At 37.7% G+C, this 23,602-nt stretch overlaps 1 protein-coding gene across 2 annotated transcripts in view; it reads right to left on the bottom strand.

Annotated features, from left to right (window-relative positions):
- The window catches only part of KIF20B (kinesin family member 20B), a 47,863-nt gene that overhangs the window by 24,068 nt on the left and 193 nt on the right, over window positions 1-23,602 (bottom strand). The window contains exons 1-19 of one of the 2 annotated variants that reach the window (XM_026085022.1): window positions 23,172-23,307; window positions 21,108-21,274; window positions 20,517-20,603; window positions 20,296-20,412; window positions 19,966-20,104; window positions 17,098-17,282; window positions 13,614-13,662; window positions 12,749-12,943; window positions 12,228-12,339; window positions 11,664-11,735; window positions 11,075-11,221; window positions 9,097-9,259; window positions 7,835-8,083; window positions 6,879-7,018; window positions 6,155-6,302; window positions 4,793-5,060; window positions 2,247-2,308; window positions 1,882-2,001; window positions 146-311 (exon numbers count right to left, since the gene is read on the bottom strand). In XM_026085022.1, the coding sequence (XP_025940807.1) occupies window positions 146-311; window positions 1,882-2,001; window positions 2,247-2,308; window positions 4,793-5,060; window positions 6,155-6,302; window positions 6,879-7,018; window positions 7,835-8,083; window positions 9,097-9,259; window positions 11,075-11,221; window positions 11,664-11,735; window positions 12,228-12,339; window positions 12,749-12,943; window positions 13,614-13,662; window positions 17,098-17,282; window positions 19,966-20,104; window positions 20,296-20,412; window positions 20,517-20,603; window positions 21,108-21,274; window positions 23,172-23,181 (2,596 nt within the window). In that variant the 5' untranslated portion in view covers window positions 23,182-23,307. Of the gene's footprint in view, window positions 1-145; window positions 312-1,881; window positions 2,002-2,246; window positions 2,309-4,792; window positions 5,061-6,154; window positions 6,303-6,878; window positions 7,019-7,834; window positions 8,084-9,096; window positions 9,260-11,074; window positions 11,222-11,663; window positions 11,736-12,227; window positions 12,340-12,748; window positions 12,944-13,613; window positions 13,663-17,097; window positions 17,283-19,965; window positions 20,105-20,295; window positions 20,413-20,516; window positions 20,604-21,107; window positions 21,275-23,171; window positions 23,308-23,602 lie in introns of those variants that run through there. The other variant, XM_026085023.1, reaches the window with a different exon arrangement.

Below are 23,602 nucleotides of genomic sequence, written 5' to 3'. Positions count from 1 at the left end.
ATAAGTTACTTCCATTTACAGTTTAACATAGTAGATTTTCTCCTCATACGATAAAGTTTATGCTTCACAACTTTTTGCTTCTGTTCTGGAACAGGAATCAAGTTTTTTTGGAAGATTCCCTGTTCAGTGATGGTAGAAATTGTACCTTTCTTTGTAGGTGGCTCTTCTTCCATAGTAGGCTTATTTTCAAAGCAACGTTTTCTTCCTATTTCCAACACAGTTTCCTCACATTCCTTGAGCTGGGAGCTTTCAATTACTTTCTTAGAGTCCTCTTCTGCCAGTTTTCTTTTAATGGCAATTACAGTGTTGTCCTGTGTTAAAGTAAAAGATCAGTTACCTTAAGTTTTACAAAGTGAGTGCCTAAAAGATTTGGTAAGCTTTAATATGCAAGTGGTTTTAGAAAAAAAAAATCTGCATAACATGTTCTGTCAGCCCCTATACAAGTCAGTCAGATACCTGTTACTTAAATCAAGAGCAGGTACACCTTCAGATACTGAAAAGCACAGTACAGAAGGCAGAAAAAGAGACTGGGAAACTATGAAATTCCAGGCATCATAACAGGAGCTTGTTTACCATGTGAAAAGAATTTATGATATCAAAGAAGTTGAAGAAACTGCCAAGTCGTAGAGCTATTTGCTTTTTGAATAAGTTCCTCACTTTCTTGTCAAAGTGGCTAGAGTTTGACATTTTAACTGACTTTAGCAAAGGAACAGATCATGTTTACCATGAAAGATACAATGCAGTCTGGAAGCCCTGTAAGTTCTGCCATCAATACTTTGGACTATATATTTGACTACAGAAAAGTTTCACTTACCACACAAGTGGTAAGCCATGATGGCATTGCCAAGTACCAATTACTCATCCATAGTACTTAAAATCTACAGAGTTAAGACTCATGGCAGTGTTTTAAATTTCATGTCACATTAAAAAAAGTCACACAAACACTAGAGAGTTGGAACCTTGCTCTTGGAGGGAACAGTAGTAATAGGTGGCAGTCATCACAACTTTTATCACCCTTAGAACACTCATACTATGAACAAGCTAAGTTGCTGTGGAGCAACAGGAGGAAGTGGGACATTAAAAAGAGGATCAAGGCCTTACTTTTACAGGGGAAAAATAAATGGATCAGAGCACTGACAAGGTGAATTTCTTTTTAAAAGTGTTCTCTGAACTGTTTCAGGCTACTTGACATCAGGCCTCAAAAAAGTCAACAACTGTATATTTTGATTTTTTTAATCTACATGCATTAGGCCAAGCTAGCCTTTAGGTGTTCAGTAGCTACCAATATAGCAGCCAGTCACAAAGTTTATCATATCAAAAATAGAGATACACCAGCCATCCACTCTTACTTCAGAACCTACTCAGTACATTTGTACTATTGCTCTTCTTTTGGGGGGCGGGGGGGGGGAGAACCACACACAAAAATATCAACACCCCACACCACTCTTTTGTTGCCACTTCACACAATCACTGGTCTTTCCCACATTAACCTAACTTCATTCAAACTTAACCTCTTGCTGCAGCAACGCCTCCTTTCATTCTTCCTTTCCATTCAGACAGAAGTAGAGACAGCAACAGAATCTCTCCTGTCCCACTGCTTAAATCCCCCTACTTTGAGTTTATTCTTTAGAGTGGCTCTTCAGAATCTCATCTAGTTTTCCAATAAAATCTCCAGATCCCTGCTTCTGAAAGTCCCATCTTTTTCCCTCCCCACTTCTCACTATAACTTTGATTTCAATGCCAACTCACCTGTTACCATTTCATGCAAATATCCATTACTTACAGAAAATGCCAACTTTCCAAAACAGTTAAGTCCACTGCAAGCACAGACCTAGGCTTGGTTTTTTTTGTATAAAGAAAATTGAGATGTTTAAGACTTACGTAGTCTTTCACAGTTGCTTCTAAATGGGATATCAAATCTTGTAGTCTTGTAATAACATCATCTTTTTGCTCCACAATGTCCATTAGCTCTTGAATTCTTTTATTCTGTGTATTCATTTTCTTGGAGATAAATAATAGTAATTCAGTCAATTTCTGAAGTAGCATTTTAAGCTGAACTATGCCATGCAGCTAGAAGCAAGGTCAGTTAAACTACGCTTGATATGAACAGGCTAGAAGCATACCATCATATCATTTAAAGCTACTGGAATTGTATGTGAATTAAAGCAAGAGAGAATCTTGCAGTTTTTCAAGGGGGGGGGACGACAAACAAACAAGCCCCACACATGCACCCCACAACAGCTTACCTCAGTTGCTTCTTTAAGTTGCTCAGCAGACTCATCCAATTTAGTCATCTGCATTTTGAACTCTGTAACAGGAACAGAAGTCTGCATCAAATAAAAAGCCAGCACATTTTTCCTAATAACTCATTTCCCCAAATCCTCTGGTATTTGAGTTGCTTTTGGAGAGAATCATTTGTTTTTGTGTTGGCTTCTACTTGTAGGACACTTCAAAAGTTGTTTAGGAAACATTAAAACAGATTGTTTTATACAGACTTGCTGCCCAACCACTCAGTGCTCTAGGTTTTACACTGGAAGTGCTAACAAAACATTCAGAATTGGAATTCTTTTCTTCTGCCATCTCCCAGTAGAGCAAAACTATTTCTGTTGATTTAAAACCAACTAAATAACAAGTCTTACATATGTACTGCTGCTTTTTGTTGAGTGAATCCAACCATTGTTCCCCCCTCCCCACCTCCAAAGACTCTGCAAGCCTGCAGTAAAACACAACTGGAGTACCCACTTGCAAAGCCAACCCTTGCTCACATTCTCTCAGAAACAGCGATTCCTTGACCTGTTCTTCTCAAACACTTGCAAACAAGCCAAGAATCTTCCAAAAAAAGTCGCTTTTGAGCAGAACACACATCCTTGAGCATATCAAATGCCGAGTTATATTCCATATTTTGATATAAGCCACAGCAAGAACTTCTGTGCTTACTATTCCCAAGATGACAGACACACACAGCCTCTTGAATTCAAGTATGAAAGTCAAATTGTGTGGGTGAACATGGTTTTTGTTGCTTTTTGTTTTTAGTAATTCAAGGCTCCCTTTTCCTCTTTCCTCTGTTCTAGTCTCCATAGTCAGGAGTCCCACAAGTCTGAAAGCCACCACTGAAACTAAGCTGAAAATAGAAACCATCTCCTTTGTTGAATCCTACCCTGGCTTTTAATAGTTATGCCAACTTACAACTTGAATAACTTCTTGGGCAAAACACTATCTGCGTTGATGAAAGTCCTTGTGGTGGTAGTGGCTCAAGGGAGGATTTGAAGTTCGCAAACTGAGCTTTAAAAGAGGGATTTGGTACAGCTCAGCAAGTTTTATATTGCACCAAATATACTTAAGTTAAGCATGATTGCACCTACAGCATATTAGTTGCTTAAGGTGACAATACTCTGTGCTCAGAATTGTAGCACACAACATCCAAGTTACACACATATCAAAGAAATTAACAGGTTTTAAGCAATTTGATTCTATATTTTCAGCCAGTATTTACTTTTATTCCTCCTCTTATTTATTTCATTTTGACTTGCAGCACACAGCAACAAATTTTTCCAAGTTCAAATATACTTGGAATAACACAGGCAAGGTCAAACATTTCAGCAGCTTCTCCAAGTTGCTCATTACATACAATTTTGAAATGTATCTGGAAAAAAAAGCAGCAAGTTTAAACAAGGCTAATAAGCTGAGGATTCAGTCTTCATACAGAAGAACAGTAAAGCAACACTGGACTGCCTTTAACACTTATGGCATAATCATACTGCCTTTGAGTGAGGGTCATGTTGAGTACTGGTAAAAAACAAAAATGGAGCTCAAGCCACCACTTAAGTAGCATTTTAGAGTTAAGATAATGAAATGAGACCTTTTTAGTCTGTAAATATTGTTCAGATGAACACCATTTTATAAGCCAAGAAAGCTCTTCTGAGCTTTACATCTCACAGGTCAGTCCTGTTCAGTCTTTGATAACTGTTTTGAGTTCAGTTTTTGTTATATAAAACCACTGAACCATGTTCCTTACTAACTTTGGAACACATTAATATCATGCAATGACACATCATCCATTCCTGTCAGCTTGCATTTGTCTGGTACTAAACACAAGCTGAGATTAGTTTTCACAGAATATGATAAGTCAACCAGTTTTAACATGTTTTTCATACCTTTCAAAAGCTTCTGAAATGCATCAGACCAGCAACTATTACCTCTCTATTTTCAGTATTCAGTGAAAGTCAGTTCCACATGGCAGTCATACAATGACCCACTAACTTCTGCCTATTCACTTACTGAAGCAGAAGTGTTTAAACAGTAGCCATAAAAGAAATGGCTATTAAAGTAACAAGAAATTACATGAGCACAGTATGATGTGAAAGCGGTAAGTGTTCCTAAAAGCCTTACCAGATTTTTTTTTGTAATAAGGGGATAAGAGTAGAATGGAAAAGAAGTGCAGGGATTACAATATAACCATGAAATCAGGAATTAATGATGTTGACATTTCGCTCCACACTGGAAGTTGAGCTTACTGAAAGAAAGTCTAACAGACTGCTTTAAACTTGGTCTTAAAGATGGAATAACCAAAACCAGTGGAACTCACTCAGGCAACACAGAACTGGTTAACTGGTTACCTGGTTACCATCACTGTATATGTGATTTGGTTTCCAAATCCAAGGATGATTCCTTTTTTTCCCCCCCTCGTTCCCGATCAATTGAATTGGATGAAATACTAACATTATTTCTATTCTATATGAAGTTCAGTCATTTTTTCCTTCTGTTTTCCTGAGTACTTTTATGCCCAACTCACCTCTGTTTTTCTGTTTCAGCTCTTCTTCAGTTTTCATGAGTTCAGTGGTTTTCTTTGTCAGCTCCTCTTTAGTCTTAGTTAGTTCAGTGGTAGTTCTTCCTAGTTGTTTTTCAAGCCAACCTATAGCTTCCTGTGGGTCCTCCAGGGACACAATGTACCTGTGCGCTGCTTCTGCTTGCTTTTTAATATCAATGACATCATTCTGCAGGGAATCAATAATGTCCTCAAGATCAGTGCAGCTGTCTTGAACTATGCTATATGCTCCATTCTGGAAGACAATACATATCCTTTTAGAAGTAGCAAATGACAACAGAATAGCCATTATTTCTACAGAAAATTTGAAAGACCCTTATGAATTCAACCATATAGAGACAGTTTTAATGCCAGTCTCAACAACATCTTATTTCATATGTTATCTGATTGCCAACTTCTGTCTTTTCTACACCCAAATTTCTATTATCAATTAATAGCTACCTTATTTCCACAGCAGTTAATGACCCACTGTCACATTCCCTGTTATACCACCAAAGACACTCCGCTTTATTATGCGAGCCAGTATTTTTTTCCTGATGAGAACATACAGTGGGCATAGTAGGTGAATAATATTGGAAAGAGGAATATGCCTGGAATTTCCATACACCAATAAAAGTTTGGAAGGTGAAATAAGTTCTGTGGTAACCTCGTAAGAAGCAAAATGAAGACATATGCAAGATATTGAGTTTAAATCTTTTCCTGTCATTTTTAAAAATCAAAGTTTTCCAAAGCTACAAGAGCCTGCCTCAAGCTAAGAGTCTAGTTATGCTTTAAGTGTACATATAATTCTCATTGCTTCAGCTGTAGCTACAACAGCCTTAAGGGGGGCCAGGGTAGGGCAGGGGGAGAACCACCTAGGAACCCTTTAGTACAATCCACACATAAGGAGAAAAATATCCTAACTTTAAACACTAAATAGGCACTTAACTCAGTAATTTATACCATAAGAGCAGTTATTTTCAGTTTCTTTGTACAGAGTAATTGTCACTGTGTTTCACTCCAAAAATGGGGGGGGGGGGGGGGGGGGGGGAGCTAGTACCTCAGCAACGCAGGTCCCGCTCGGGAGGGAGGCGAGCACGCCACGCAGGCGAGGCGCGGAGGCCAGGGGGGGGGAGGGAGGGAGAAGGGAAGGATGCAGTAGGTTTAGAACATGTGCAAAGGCTCAACACTTCCTCCTATTAAATGAGATACAGGTATATTTATCTAGGGATACAATTACGCAACATGCAATTCCTTGAAACTATCCTTCAAATGCCAAAAGACGCAACCCCTTTAACAGGACGTTAGTAAAAGGCAAGATGTTTGGGAACAAAACAAAAAGCAAGATACCAGAGGCCCAGCTTGCTCACTGCAAGGCAGATCCTTTAATTTTTCCTCATCAAGGCTTTTGGTATAACCATTTACAAGTTCCTTAAAGATTTCCAAACGTCTTTCAGAATTTTCTTCAAGCCGTTCCCGTTCATGAGAAAGGCACTCTCTGCAGTAGGAAAGAAAAACATCTGCTAAAAGCCAACTAGTTTGAGATGTTAAGTCACTAGCACAACAGGCCTCCTACAGGCAAAGACAATTTTTTCCTGTATTTTGGCACAGTAGCATAATACTTCTGTCCTGGTGTAGCAGCCCTACTATATTATTTCCTGCTCAAGAACAGGGGGAGACAAGTATGTGCGCACTGACTATACACATGTATACCACTGAAAAAGTTTAGAAATAAACTTCTTGAGCCAAAACACTCATTTAGAGTATCGTTAAGACTACAGCAACCAAAGAATTTGTAGGTGTTATCCTTTCTGTGGACATGTTATTAACAAAGATCTTAGCCTAAAAGAGATTTCTGTACAGCAAGAATACATTTTGCTTATAGATTCCACACACACACACACACTGAGGATTATTCCTGAACTCATAGTCCAAATAGAAACTGATATATTAACAGATGTCAATTCTAGCAGAAAAGTATAGATTATTCTGGCCAAGAGACAGACTTAGAAATTGTTAAAAACAAACAAAACCCCTCCTTAAAGGTTTAAAAAAATCCTTGAAGTTAACTTACTTGAAATCTATTTCCCGCTGTGAAAAATATTGGGTAAATTCTTGTGTCACTTCTTCACGGATTTTTAGTTCCAGCAGCAATTTATCCTTCTTCTCAGTAATAAGTTTGTTCTTCAAGTCTTCTATAAGACGCAGCAGCGTCTAGAATTACCATTAGTATTTTAGTTTTGTTTTTTTTTTTTTCCATAAAGCAGTGGTTTTCCAGAAGCGAGTTTTTCCCCCATTCCTGAAACACTAACACTACATTTTATTCTTCTAATCTGGGGGGGAGGTGTTGCTGCATTTCTTTTATTAGCTGATGAACAGAAGCATTCATGACTAGATCGAAGTATCTGTTGTTTGGTACTGGCACAACAATTTACAAGTCTGCACAGAGCAGGCATGTGCAAAGAATATTATGTTTCTTACAAGATTTCTTGAAATCTTTGTTTTAAACAAAGTCAAGCTTAAGTTCTAAAGGATTTAGCTTTTTTTTTTTTTAAATGCCCATTTCTTGAATGATATTAAGGAAGCTTCCAAACATCCTCCAAGCCCTCTATTCTCTCCCTTCTGCCTTTCCTAGAAGTGATTTTTAAGCAAGCACTGTTCCAAAATAGACCAAAACTACTGTCACTTGAAAAGTATTTTCTGAGTTTTCTTGTACATAGAAAAAACTGACAAAAGATATTTGTACTGCTGAAAAACAGATATTCCTTGCTGTGCACTGACCATAGGTTACTAATAGCAGAGAAAATCAAGTTTGCAATTCTCATTCCTCAGTCTGGATTTACAGGCATTTGATACAGACTTCCCACAATAGACAATAAGCCATGAGTAATCCCACTTCCAGTTCACAACACTGGGTTTGGGGAGAATGAGGGTGATTGGAAGGAGCAAGGGAGAAGCAGGGGAACAGGGAGAATACATTGCTTTAAAACACAGCGCTACACTGATTCTTAAGATAATCCTGGTACATACCATATATTCTTCCTTTCCAATAACAACTTTATTTTCTTCGTATTTCTGCATTGCTTCTTCTCCCAACATATTATGCTGTTCTTCCATCTCATCACCTTCAATCACATCTTCCAAGCTCCTGTCCCAAAGTATTGTAGCTCTTTTCCTTGTTATTGGCATTTTAGTGTCACTAAGAAGTGACGATTCTCTTGCTGATTTCTGGCCAAATGACTGATCTTGGGGAAGAATAGAGGTGTCCAGAACTAAAACCTACTCAGGAAATAAAAAACAGCCATTAGTATTTTTTAAACCTTTCCTGGCACTTCTAAGAAACACCTGCACTTACCTATAGCACTCCTAGGCACAGTACTTCCCCAGTATATGCTCTGTTTAGAGTCACTATTATACCAGTTTCCAGCTAGAACACAGAGGAGTCATTTCAGTATCCAGCCCTTCTTTTGATTCCTGGAGCACCAAGTTTCATTAGCTGGAGAACCCACAGGAGGGCTGCCACCTCTTCTACAAGCAGATTTTTGCATTTTCGCTTACTTTATTTTTCCTAGCTGTGTTACATGCAACTGAATGTCACCCTATAAATCCCATTTCTTGCACAATTGTCACCCTCATACTCTTCTTCCTCTAGTCTCACACTTAACCTACTTAGATGAGTCTGCCTCCCAAAGGCCTATATCTATTGTCCTTTAAACACATTAGCTTTCAACAAACATTTTTCCATGACTTTCATTTAAGACTGCAGCAAGTTTCATCAGGGTTATATTAGCACTGTATTCACTCTTACACATTCTGCTTAATCTCCACTTTCCCACCAAAGCCTCTAAGGACACAAAAAGGACCTTTCAGGCCCTTTTTGCTGCTCAATCTATTTTTTCAATACCTGACATGAGCAGGATAGCAGTAGCATACAGAGGCAGCTAGCAGTGCTCTCCCTGGTGGGAACATGTTACAAGTAGAGAAGGAACATTTACTTAAATCACAGGAAACTTCTTCCGAATATGAAAAGTCTGTGGCAGTTTGTCAAAATTATGGATTTTTAGCTGGAGATGCTCTTCTGCCACTCAAAGAAGGTATTCCCCAGCATAGCCTTTTTAATAGCTTTACAAGGAAATAAAGCCTGACAAAAAAGTAACTAGAAAATTTAATCACAACACAAGAAATTCTAAAGAAAATTAGTAACAAAATTCATGTTCTTAAAAATGAGGGAGCCTTCCCTTTAAATGCAAATCAGAAGAGTACAATCAACAACACAACTATATCACACTTACTTTTTGCGCAATGGCAGAGAACTTCAGCACATTGAGTGTTTCATCATATGCTGAAGCACATTGACTTATATTTACTATCATGTATACCTTCCCTCTTCCACTGAAGAAACCTTGAAGGAAATGAGTTAGTTTACTTTCCCGAAATGGTATGTGCTGCTGCAACCTTTAAAAGACAAAAATAGAAGATCAGAAATTAGACGACTTCCAGTCAATGCAAGACCTATCTAGTCTGAAGACTTCAAAATATTTATACCACACAGTAGCCTTTAAGTGATTTAAAATTGTTTTCAGCTGTTTGTAGAGAGATTGCATAGCAGTTTGTGTAGCAGTTTAGATTGCTATTTAGCCATTCATTATCACTTCTGATAGGCTACAGTAATACAATCAATGCAAGCACTTAAATCAAAAGTATGTCCAACATTTAACCTAGGGTATGCCATATCCCACCCTTCTTTTCCTTATCACATTAGTGGAAGGGACACGTTTAGTTCTAGGCAAGCAGCATTCAATACATCACAGATCCCTAACACTCAGTATCTGGTCTCTGCGAATGGACAACAGCAAGTGCCCAGGCAAGAAAGCGAGTACACACCAAACATGAAAATTCTTCCCAGAACATCCTCCTAGCCCCTAGCAGTTTGGCATTTCCTGAACCAGAGGCTGTCTCATTGGATTTAACAGCTGGTGATGGATGTTTGGTTGTCTATAGGAAGATACATGAGAATTCCCAAGACATGACCAAACACACTTGCCGCTTTGTGGGTCACCTGCATTTTGGACATATGACAGCTATTCAGTTACATGAATAGCACTACAGGACTCCAGAAAGCAACACTCTTGTTAGAGCACCATATATGGCTCATAAGTGGCTTTGCTGCTAGAGTGACAAACAGTCATTTTAAGAAAATTACTGCTTCCTACTCAGCCTGTAAGATGCATCTGTTAATACCTTAAGAACATTTCTTCTGTATTGTTTAAAAATCCAAAGTTATTAGGATAAGAAAAAAAACATTCTGAATATGTTAGCAACCTTTTAACAAGTAGCTAGTTTTAATGCATCTGTCCCATCTAGCAACAACAGGAAGAGAAATTTACAAAAGTTAGGATTATCAGGAGCATAGACAATAGGCAAATCTTTTTTTATCTAATTTTAAGATGCGATTGACTTTGAATAAGCTGTCAGGAACTATGTTATGGTGCAAATGAAATTTGGCAAAGCACACCAGGGAAAATCAGCAGCAGTTTGACTGGGAGTTAGTTTAGCTTCTGGGACAGAAACAGATCTTCAAGTTAGAACCTGTGGAGAAAGCTGTTCTTGGACAGTTATGCCCAAATGTGACTATATATTGTACTGTTTAGACAGCTAGCAGAAATTTATGCATTACTTCAGTCTCATTTAGGTGCCTAAAGCTAGGGCCTAAGTAGTGCAGAGGCTTTTTTCTGTGTGTCTGCATACGGTTAGTTATACCATTGGGGGGGGGGGGGGGAATATCAACTCAGCAGCCAACATATTTTGTAGAAGAGTACATAGTTATGACAAAGCGCAACAATATCCTGCTAATGGAAAAGGTTACATCAAAAATGTGTAGAAAATGGAGTTTGTTAACAAAAGGAGGAATAAAGAAGCTGAAATTTTGACTCTTCACAATATTAACTATGACTCTAGAGAAAGAAAGGTTTAAAACTTATTCCAAGATTTGTTTGATAATTAAAACTCAAGAAAAGAGAAAGTTAATCACTGAGGTCTATGACAACATGTTTAAAGGATGTTAGAATTTGAGTAATTTACCAAAAAGCAAAACCGACAAGTTTGAAAATAACTTCAGTAGGTCAACAAGACTTTCCAGACCTGGAAAGTCTATACAACTTTTCCATCAAAACTTACTGTCAGTATTAGTACTGTATATTTTAAACAGTAGCTTTTAACTGTTACATGCAATACCTAAAACCACAGTTAGCAATTCTTAAAAGAACTTACTTTGACTGTTGACAGTTCTTGAGTGCATTTATACACTTGCCCAGAATCAGAAGAGAGGTGTTTATATTTCCACTCTCTTTCAATCTATCACCTTCATTGCGTGTCTTGGTACATCTTTCTGAACCAGCAAGATCACAAAGTGACAATCTGAAGACAGATAAGGAAAATTCACTTTTCTTGCTTCAAAACACCTACAAATTATTCATTGTTTTCAATGTAATTAGTTTTTGCAGAGAAAGAATTTCTTGGTCTTCCATCACATGGATCCTCCCACCCCTTTCAATAGGGCTTTCCCACCCTGCTCCTTCTGAGGACTTGCACAAGATCAGAAGTTGAGTATTGTTGACTAGAGGAATCTTGTGCTGAATAAAGGGGACAAGATGTAGAACAGCAATGCTATCTGGTGGCTTAAGGTAGAGGACCAAGTACTGTATGAGTGCACAAAGTGGGGAAACCACCATTTGTGCATGAAGTGCTATGGGGGGAGCGCTGGGTATATAGTGTGGTACTACTGCACCAATATAGAGGATGGTAGTTAAGTTGGCAACATCACTACAGGAAAAGGAGGGAGACTCAGCTCTGAACTTACTCATTGACTCGTGTCACTCGTGGTGCTTCTGAATCTTCAATTTTTAGTACCTTAACTGTGAATATACTGTGACTAAAAGAAAAAGTTTAAGACAGCTGAGAAGTGATGAAATGAGACCAACATCTTCAAAGTATTTTTAGTCCCTAGAACACCTGTTTAAAGCTTCACAGAATCTGTCAGCATATCTAAGTATTTACTCATTCAATTACAATACAACAAGCTTTTTAGAAAGACATTTTTGCTGTACTTATTTTGCTTTTTTACTCAGGGTATACTACCAAGTTTTCACATTATAGTAGAAGCTGACATTTAGACAGAAGGAAGCTATGTGCTTTTGCTTGAAGGAGAGTGTTTAAAAAAAATGCCGTTAGCTTTTATGCATGTTCATCCTGTGGCAGGATTGAATCCTTCTGGCTCAAAACATTGGGTCACATACTGTCACAGGCTGTCAGAACTGAAACCTAGATATCCAGAATTTGGTAAAGCCTCTTCCCCTCCTAAAAGCCACAAACTATATCTTAGCTTCTCCTCCCCAAACCACCTTATACTCAAGGTTTTTCTCACCTTCTGCTGGAAGAAGTATTTAGTTTTGTGCTTGCAATACTCTGGTGTTTCAACCCCAGTTTTAGAAGTCTAAAAGCTTCTTTAGAATCGGAAATCTGAACCCACTGCAGATCTTTAGGAAGAAGAAACATGAACATCTTGTAAATATAATTAGCAAAGATAAAGGGAGCAGGAGACTGTAAGCCCACCAGATTGTCTACTCAAGGCATACAAACATTTTAGTAAGTCTGTTTCAGATAGAAACTATTAGAGGATCAATATTCCCCTCCCATGGGAAAGGGCAGACAAGTATATCATGTAATATATAATGACATATGTACACACATTTGCATTATTTATATATACACAGATATTTATATGTATACATAGAGTCTGTCACCTTTTATACTCAAGGCAGAAGTTTACAGTGCTACAATAAAGGCAGTTTAGAGTTTCTGATCTAGAAAGAAACACACCTCTTATTACAGAAAAATTGAGGTTTCCACAGTCAAGTTTGGGTATTTGCAATGTTTTTTAATCACCTTTTACATAAGAACATCCCTTGACGTCTTGCGCAAGGCGTAGTGTTCTTCTCTTCTTGTCATTTGATATTGGAATCAGTAAGTCATAAAAGCATTCATTGTAAATTTCGAAAAACGAAACCCAGACAGAAAACTTCATGTAATTCTCCACACTTAGACTAGATTGCTCCGATTCTTTTAAGAGTTCTTTCAAATCTGCCAAAAAGTACAAAGTATTACAAGTCTATATGGACATAGCAGATTTCATTTATATTTACTTTTTAGAAATGAAATTCAAATTGATACTACAGCAACCTCTAAAAAAAGATTCTCCAGACAAGAATCCATTGGAATTTTCCCCTCTTCCTCAAGTAGCTGGAAGTCATATGCTTACCCTACATTGGTACAGAAGTTGCAAACACTATCAAACAGAGCTTGATTAATTAAGAGATTAAAGAAAAAAGATTAAAGAAAAAAAAGTAGTAAAACAAATATATTTAATTCTGCCCTTTTAAGAAAAACATAGTATTTAGGGGTTTTATGCTCCAAATAAGCTTCTATATTTAAATAAAGTGCTCAAAAAATCTGTCAAGATAGCATTAGGGCCCACAGGCCAAGCAGTACTACCTTTCCTTGCCAAAGTCTCACCTCACTGAGTATCAGTTTGGGTTGGATGCACAGGTGACCATCTTCTATTTTTATCTTTGGCTTTTCTACCCAGACAGTCACTCACTACCCAAATCACAGTTATGTAAACAAGTGCCAAATAGTTCTTTTGTTATTAACCTAGGCCAAAAATCAGTTGTTGACCTGGAAAAAAAAAAAGCTTCTTTGCCAGCCTTTTTTTTTTTTTTAATAAATAGCAATTCTTTAATATAAAACATACCCTTAGAATCAACTGGTGCTTTGCTGTGAGTGCTATATTGATGGTCTACCTACAAAAGAGAACAAAGACTAAGAAATATTGTTGACAGTAAAAATAGTTACAATTTGCCACTTTTGTAAAAGCTCTGTTGTCCTACTACATAGTCATAAGGCATAGTTGCAATATATACCAATGGAAAGATACTGGCTACACACTGTGCCTACTTCAATGCACCCACACGCTCCCACTGAAAGGATTGTTCTTACCTTCGTGGTCATCCCTGACACTTCCCTTGTATCACATCTTATCACAGTGGACATCATTTGTTTGCTGATCCAGATGAAAACTAGTTTATAGAAAATGGAGGGGCAGGAGCCCACTTGAAAACAGGGCAGTTTAACAGTATGATTTGCAATAGGCCAGCTGCAGTTTCCACATTATGCCTCACCTGGTGAATCTAGAGAGTCCTGAAATTTTGTTATTATTTTGCTATTTCAAGACTTTCAGATCTCATGGCTTACAAGTTCAACCCTCAGAAACAGCAGTACAGCTAGAACACTTGCTCATTTACAGTTTAGATAGGCAACCAGTTGCCTCATAACATAGGCCATGGAAACATTCCACAGTTAAAATCAAAGACTAAACTTTGGAAAGGGAAGGAAGTCACCTTTTGCCAAGCTCTTTCAAAAAAATTAAGATAAATTCTTATTGCTAGAGCTTGAGGTTCATACACATGCACTCAGTTGCTGGTTTTAACATTTAAGATAGAGCTGCAGAGAAATGTGACTAACCTACAGAGAACACTATGCTTAAGGAAATGAAAGCTGATTAAAAAAAACAGATTTCTCTATGTATTGTCACGAGTACATTTCATATGAAGCTAGATTCCATCCAACAATTCATGAAACAACCAAGTGTTTATATCAAAGCTTCTAGGAAGCTTTTTAGCTTTACATACACAAAACATGCCCAGACCTGGCTCTGCTGAAGTAGACATAACAAAATTCGTAAACTTAAATATTGTTCTTACAAAGAAAGATTTAGAAACTAGAGAGATTGACACATTATGCACACAGATCTCCTCAGTCTGCTGTGTTACTGAGTCTGCAAGTAGCTCTTCATCTCCTGCATTTTATTCCTATATCCTCTGTCATCCCAGATCAGTTTTATACAGCTTGCATTCCAGCATGTAAGCAAGGGATTTTTCTCTGAAATCCTTAAAAATTGTTAGGGACTTTAAGGCAGACTTTTTTTCCCCCCTCTTCTCTTAAAAAGGTGAAATCTTAGAAGTCTGCATGGCTTTACAGTTTCTCTCAACTTATTTACAGCTTGGGAGGCTTTAATATTAACATAATTCCCAGTTATTTGAAGTTATGTATTATACAAGTTATCCCATGTTTAGGATTTCTAAAACTTAAGAAATACAAAATTAAAAATAAGACTGCAGATTCAACATGATGCTGTTAAAGTATTTCCAGTAAAGTATTCTTGCTTCTATAGCAAGATGTATGACCTCAAGTTTTTGTCAAATACCATAAACAAATTTTAGATCTCCACAAAGGTCCCCATTGCCCTGAACCAGAGCATTTTCATCTTTGAGGAACAGAACACAATGGAGAAAGTGACACAACTTTGCTTTCACTAACAATGGCATTAGATCCTTTTTAAAATAAGTCTTGAAGCCAGGAAAGTAATAGGACAACAAAAGTATCCAGGTGAAAAAAATTGATTTTAGGAAAAAAAAGTATTGTTAAGCATGCTATAGTAACAGCTACATGGGTTGAAGTTAAATCCATAGGATTTAGCATATAGCAACACCAGAATGATAAGTACTGCAAAAGAACGCAACCATTAAACACACATATAACAAAGTGGTGCTTTCCACAGAGTCTAAGGAGGGAGGAGGAAAAAAAAAAAGTGATATGATAGTCTCAGACAGTACCTAATGTCAAAGTTGTCAAAGTCAGTTTGGGGTCATGAGATCTGAGGCTTTACTAAAAAGTAACTGAGAAACAGGTGAGGAAGAAAATATTAAGAAAACCCAACATTGAATCTTGCTTGCTCCTGGAAGGGTACAGGACAAAGTTTGCTGTCCCAAGTCCTACTTTCCTTGTTCAAGATTTCTTAGCTGTCTAAATGGAACCATGTGTTGGCTTCACAAGCTTGAATCACCGTTAGAAGTAAATCAAAGCGTCTTCTAAGCCAGACTTTTACAAGGGAAAGCGAGTTTATACATTCAGGAAGAAGCCAGAACATTTCATCCACACCATAGCAATCTCCTTCTTTCACTGGTTTAGCAATGATATTATTTATAAATCAAGGAAAGAGTGACAAATCCATGTTAATACTTGTCAAATGCTGTAGTGAATGGGCTGCTATGCTACTTGGCATTTCATCACCATAAAAAAGTAAAAAGTGCATTTAGAGATAAAACACAGCCTTATACTTATGGAATAAGGTAATCAAGAGCTTTTGTTGAGCAACACTTCCTCAGAAATTTAATATCCTTACCTGAAATCAATAGGTTGCAAATTAAAAAAGTGGAGGGGGAATTCTGTCTGTTTTTCTTCCTTTCCACAAGTTTGCATATGTTGTTTAGAGAATTTTACTGCCACCTGCCTTCCACACTGGAGAAGTCCACATTCAAATCACGGATAAGATCAAGACAGCAGGTATATTCCATCACACAACAGCGGAATACCCCAGTAAAACCTAGCAGCCATTTGGGAGATGCTTCAGCCTTCTCACAGAGGGGAGGGAAAATAAAGGACAAGAATTCCTTTCCCATTTCAGTTTTTGATATCCGCTCAATTTTGTTTTTAGTGTTCCATTCACTTCGTAATTAAAACACCAAAAAAAGTATCAAACAAGATACAAGTCTCCCATAATTGGAATTAGACTAAACAGCTTAAGAGCTTCAGACAACTCATAAAACTGAAGTGTATTTTAAGACTGCTCAGCAATGAGCAATAGTGATCTGTTTAAGAATAAAATCTATTAGAAACCCATTTTGATTCAGCTCCTTAGAAATTCACTGGCTTATTTCTCTCTTTTCAAGATTTCTATTTTTAGCTTCCTTTAATGGTACTATAGCAAACTGAAAGAGGGAACAGCCTCAAAAGCATGAACATCTTTTTAAAATCTTAGAAGACAGTCAATTGTTTAAGGAGCAGACCTAGCAGTGTCCCATGACTACTTGCATTCAGTCCTTCTCAAGCACCAGTGATCCAGAAGACAAGTTATAAAATGCCCAAACTACAGAAAACACTTTGGAGTTTACATCCTATCAAGTGTTCAGCCACAGATTAGAAATCCACAGAAGATCAGGGTTCACTAGTTCCACTGCTCGCTTAACTACTGTTAATTTGAATAAGTGTCCAACAGCAAACAGAAGCATCCATGCCCAAACGCAGACAGCCTCTTCACATTGCAGAATGAAGAGGGTAACACTGAGCTATCCGCAGATGAGCATACTCATCGGAATAGAAGGAAGCACTCCTCTTACCTCTTTGGTTAGGCGAAGTATTGCATTTTTAATAGAAGTTTCTTCTTTCACTTGGTCTTTAGTCAGCTTTATATAATCTCTACACCGATGCGGTTTGAGATCCATTGCTGTGTATAGTTTTCCTTGAATACTTTTAAACAACATATCCATAGTCCTTGGCAGAATACCAACATCATCTTCTGTCCCTGTAAGCAACATACAAAGGACCCAATTCTCTCATGAACAAGGCGTACACAAGAAAGATAAAAAGATGAGATTCCAATCTTAAGGCATAACTGAGGACTTGTAGGCCAGTTACCACCTGAAGCAATACTTTTTGTATTCTCTAGATGTCAGAAATTTTAACAGTACATTTTAGAAGGTATTTGGCTTTCAGCAACAGTTCATGCTCCACTCCTTAAATAGTAAGGGGTGTAAAGTAAAAAGCAGTTGGGTATTCTGCACAAACCTAGCTACAAGGAAAAATGTTTTATACATATTTGGAGTTTTTCAGTTGTATTTCATAGGCTGCTTTCTCTTCTTTCCAGATTATTTCCTTGAGAGACAATCAGCAACATTCTCTCTCAGTTGCAGCCCTGCACTAATCCCACAGAGCCTACAAAAACTGTGGAAGCCTGTGACCAGTAGATAAAAGCAACTTCCTTCTTTCCTCATAGCATATTGCTTAAGTACCAGAAAGGCAAAAAGGAGTCAAACAATGAAAATCCATGTGTGTGCTTGATCTTTCTTAAACTGAATGCAAGTTTTAAAGGTTCACTTAATTCTGACTTCTAACCCAGAGAGAGTGGATGAGACTTGTCCTGCATTCTCAGTTTCTGCTGACATCACCCTCCAGCAGCTGATAGTTTTTCCTATTCCTGAGAAAGATGGGCTCTTATCAGTTACATCACTAGATGTCTTTTCAAGATCAGAGCCTAAGTAGAATCTGACTGGCACTCAAAAGAAAAAAAAAAAAAGCCAGTAACCAAGTATGTATTTTAAATTCAAGTACTATTGCATTAATTTGTTTCTCCTAATCTCTCCTCTAACCATTCCTTGTTTGTTGTAATGCCCTTTGTAATTCAACTTAATGTAAACAGAATCATCATTGGCTAAACTATGGTATATGAATAATCCTGAAGATATTCTTCCTTCACAAAGTTCCTTTGCCATTGACTGAATACAGACTCCTGTGTAATGCCAAAGTGGAAAGCTATACTAACAATTCCAGAAAAAACAGAGAAGGAAACCTTGGTACCCAATAAGCAATATTTTCTGAGTTTACTAGCAGAACCAGGAAGAATAGTCATCTGACAGCAACCTTTACTTATCTGCCCATTGCAAGACTAGGAATATTCCAAGTTAGGTGATGAAGATGTAAATAAATTGATTAACAAGATGTGTCACTACTCAGACTTGAATCTGTTTCTTTAAAAAGTACAGTTTCACAATTCTTACCATCTAGTCTTTTAGTTTGACTGTAACAGCCAGTGTAAAGCAGTGAGGACAAAAAGGCTGCCCTGGAGTTGCTGCCCAATAGCACTTCCCTAAAAAGCTACCACTGCCTCAACACTTTCAAGAGTTTCAGGTGTTACAGCTGTCTCCATTTTCTACTTATCCAAAACTTAGTTTTGGATTCTCCAAAAGAAAGACCTTTAGCAAGCGCTCAGCAAGTCCCTCAAGCACAAGGGCTGATTTTCTACCAAAAAAGTGTTAGGATTATCTGTATTAAAGATGTTAAAAAAACAAAAAAACACAACCTGCCATTCTACCCTTCCAATTCTTATTACTAGTGGATAGTTACTTCTCAAAATGTAATACCACAACAAAGTCTGCAGAATCTGAAAAGCTGTGAATCAGTTCTAAAACAAACAAACAAAAAAACCCAACCCAATCAAGTATAGGGGACTGTATATTTTAGAAATTTCTTATATACCTATTATTTATTACAACAGGAAAGACCATCTCATTATTGCCCCAGACTAGTGATAAGCTTGAAGTACTAGCAGTAGTCTTTAGTCATAACCCATCTAATAGAAGATTACTTAGAAGACAATGGATCAGTCAGATAAAGATTAATTTCATACAGCATAACAAATATTTAGCATCTTCCTACAATTTCTACGTAACAAATAACTAGCATAGCATCTAAAACTGCTGTTTTGTTACAGAAGATTTTTTTACTATCTGAATCCAATTCTCTCATTTGTTAAAAAGGTTTGAAAAATAACTAGAGAAAGGATGACATCTTCTGCTCGGAAAGGATATTGAGCTTTAGTAGTACAGAAATAGTGCCTGAGGAAACAAGATCACTAACGGTATTGTTATTGCTAAGCTCAGCAATTAGAGACAACATGAAGATAGACACATACTTGAAAGTAGTTAAACATGCTTCAAAATATTTATTCTTTATGATAAATGTATTCTTTATTTGAAGGCAGAACATCTGAGTTTGTTTCATTTTTGAAGATGCATATATGAAAATTAAATAAACTTTTCACATCCTGATACATAGAACATTTGTTTCCCTATCTGCCCCCACCCCTGCCACATTCAAAATACTTGGGGGGGGGGGGGACGACGACAGGACAAGGCACAGCAAGTGTGTTATGGTCTTCCAAAGACTCACTATACATATAAGTAAAATCCGATTGTTGTCAGTTTAGTGATATTTGTTAGGGAAGGAAACTTTTAAAGATCATTTACTACTATTCAAAATAAGCCAATGTATACAGCCTACAGTTTAACCAAAATAAAAAGTTAGAGTATCCCAGTCACTCCACACAGCAGAGTGATATCACTGCTATAGGTACCCCTCACTTTAAACAAATACACACACATGCACCATTTGGGAATGGGGGAGGGAAACACCACTATTGCTACTCATACCTTGGAATGTGTAGGTTTTCCCAGCATTTGTAACACCATATGTGAAAACAAGACGATTATATCCTTCTAAGAAGTCTTGCACTGGTTGCTTCATAGTACCTTCAAAGAACTCTTCTTGAGTTGTTTCAGGTCCAAACACCTGAGCATTACCAATAAATTGATTAACATCTTCATTTTGTTTAAGCAGTCATTAGAGGCTTTTAAGAAGTCAGAAATTCTACATGTTTACAGTCTTAAAGTGTATCAACAGTTTATCTAGTTTGTTTGGTATTAATTAACAAAAATTTAACAACTTGTTTAGGAATTAAAAACTTAAGACAACTCATTTACTCGTGAAAAAGTGAACTTCTGTATCAGCTGTCCAGCAGTTTTTTCACTCAGCCGACTCAAAGAGTTTTTGGGGGGTTTCAGTATGATGCTTGTTGAGTCTTCTAGTGAAATGCAATCCTATTAAATGATAGCACAAACAATACATGCATGAAAAAAAACATGCAGAGTTCAGCTTATAGAAGAAAAACTTTTGAAGTATTTTTAGATTTAAAGTGTCACACCTGAGATTCATTTTCTTTTTCCAGTGAGGTGAATGGCCTAATACGAAGGCAAACTTGTATGTGTCCCTTAGACTCCAAACTGCTCCTCTAAATAAAAAAAAAAAAATAATAATAATAATAAAAAAGAGATTAGAGATGTGACTAGATTCTGTGCTTGATAATCAGCACGTTAGGACAGTATTATTTTCATCAGGTCTAAGTATTCTGGAGCAAGGGGAGAGTTTACAACCACTTTTGCTTCCCACATCAGGTAAATCTAGAGTAATTCACCACACCAGTTGAAGTGTTTGGGCTCCTGCAGAAATTCACTGTGAAAACAGAGTTTCAAAACAATCTTGCAGCACACATATAGTATATTACATTCAAGCCAGTTAGAAACTGAGAATGAAATCCATAACAACATTCTATGATTAAGCTGCTCTGAACTGGCATTAAGCACATGCACAAGAAATCGATGCACCTAACAAGGTATCAATGCAATGATAACAACTTAGCCCATCCCATTTATTTCCTTCAGATAAAAGGCATATTAAAGATAATTTCGTCCTTTCATTTGGGCACCAGACAGTGCAAACACTAAAGCATTCCTACCTGGCTTATGTCTGAGCTTGAAGAAACCAAAGAAAATTCATCAGAGAGATCTGCTTTAATATCTTCCACATTTACTGGTCCTGTTCTTTGAGGCAGCTCAACACTAGCAATATAGGATGGTCTGAAAAATTTCTCTTTATCCAAGTCTGGTTCCATTCTGTAAGACACTACAATAAAATATTTTTTTTGGTCTCTGACCACACAATGCATAGCTTTTAGAAGACAAGTCAGTCTGAGACTAAGCAATAGCTGCAATTTCTTTAAGGAGAGAGCTTTTTTATCCTGCTTATAATTTGCATAGCAAGTTTCTGATAGCAGGGGGATTAGGGACTAGCATCAAAATGAAGCAGGAACAGAAATTCTTTCAATGAAAAGCAACAGCTTACTAGGGAAAAATCTTGGGCATATACTACCAGCTTACTAAAACCATGATGCCTGAGGCAGAAATGCTTAGAGATATCATTAGCAAAAAAGCAGTCATATTGCTCCACAGCCTCTTCATCATCCCACTGTGTTTATACTGTCCATTTAGAATGAAAGCTCATTGCAAGAGTAACCCAAGCTTCACGGCTCTCTATGCAGGACTCAATATATGCTTGTTATCATAGGGATAACCTAACATAGCTTAATGCAAGGCAGAACTCAGAGACATTCCAAAATCTAACATATTTTGAGCTATTGGGGGGACATTAGAAAAGTTATTACTCTAATCATTTGATCAGTAATTCATTTTTTTTACTCCATAAGCTATTGACTTTTGTGCATCTCAGAATTTGGGCAATGAACATTCGCTATAGCAAAGGAAAGCTAAATTGATTCACTGTTAATAGACAGTAAACAGGTGAAATTTTAACATAAAACCTTCAAAAAGTTAACTCTAGAAAGAATTCTTTCGCTCCCCTCCTCCTTTTTCTGAGGCAGATTAACTGCAGCCATGGACATACTAGATAGAGTGAACTGGGGCATCTAGCAGCATTAAAATCTTTCCAGAGTTGGTATGACCTCAGACAGAAGACTAAACCAATCACCAGATTTACCATCAGGAAGGCAGTTCTCCTCCTTAGGCAGATCTGGTTAGAACCATTGGAATTTTTCACCCTCTTGAAGCATGGTCATCCTCCTACAGTCATTAGTGAATTTTATTCAAAAATATTAGTATATTATGTCTGCTCTTTTTGCTTCTATTGCTCCTTCCTGTGAAATACAGTTGTGACATTGGGGCTTTTATTACAGATTAAGTTTAGGATAACTTACTAGAAACTGCTTATAGCCCACGGCAGCAAGTATTTTAGAGATTAGATATCTACTGCATGTCTTCCCACAGTTGTGGGGCCTGGACATGAAGAGCTGTGGGTTGGAAGAAACAAAGTAAACATTGCTTTGTTTCTTCTAACCCACAGCTCTTCAACCAGTTGCATGACAAAAAAAAAACGCAGGGAGAAGCTTGGCCTGAAATATTACCGCAGTTTGATTAAATATTGACCTGAAAATAAGCTACAACCAGAAAGAAACACATCTGTGCTGTCACAATCTAGAGGCCTTATTCATCAGCTACAAGAAAAATCACATTGCTAAACTTTTATCAGGCCTTGTCAGGAATCAGGTTTGTTAGATAACTGACATTTTATTTGCTTTAAATATAGGCTTCTTTTAAACTGGGATTTGTCAAGATCATGCTCTCATTCCATGCCTTGTTGCTTAAGAGGCAAAAGGCAAATATCAGTTTCTATTCAAAGCTTGAATAGAAAAATCAATGTAGAAGTATAGCACTCAGATTGGTAATGTTTGACCATTGATGGCATGCAAAATCTAAGATGCAGACTGTCCATCTCTCTCTACATTATAAGTTTCAAGCAGCACTCTGGTTACCTTAGATATTTCACTTATTGTTTGACAAAGTACTGTGAGTTTTAATTAAAATAGAATTAGCCAGAGGAAAAAAGAAAAAAGGAGGCTAAAAAACTCCAGCCTCTCAGTTAATCAGGACTACCAACTTAACTACTGTAATTATAGTCTGGTTGTAGCCATTGAAAGGTTTTTGTACGTGGAAATATGTTATTTTACCTCTGCTCATCCTGCTAACCCACTTTAGAGCTGCAGACACCTTAGGAGAAGGGGATATGGAGCGGCACGGCAAAGCGCGGTCACCACAGCACACAGCCTGCAACACTGCCAGGCCGCACAGGAGCGGGGGATAAAAGGCTCTAAAGCAGGCGAAAAGCCTGGCAGTTTATGAGGAATATCAAGAACATAGCCTCTGACGTTTAAACGAACGAACAGGATTCCTTTACAAACATCAGCCTTCATCCTCGAGGCTTTGCTCCCTTTTCCCGTTCCGAAGGGGCGCCGCTGCCTTGGCTCGGCCGGCGCCGCTGGGGGCCGGGAGGAGAGGGGCCGCTGCTCCCGCTCCCGGCGGCGGCGCCGCACCGGGCTGGGCCGGCAGGGCAGGGCAGGGTGAGCGCCCGCCCGCGGCCCGCCCGAGCGCGACCCCCGCC

This window comes from Apteryx rowi, unplaced genomic scaffold, assembly GCF_003343035.1.
Source record: "Apteryx rowi isolate R43461 unplaced genomic scaffold, aptRow1 scaffold_658, whole genome shotgun sequence".
Classification (NCBI taxonomy): Eukaryota; Metazoa; Chordata; class Aves; order Apterygiformes; family Apterygidae; genus Apteryx; species Apteryx rowi.
Note: the sequence above shows the minus strand (reverse complement) of the source record. Positions and strands in the feature narration are given on the sequence as shown.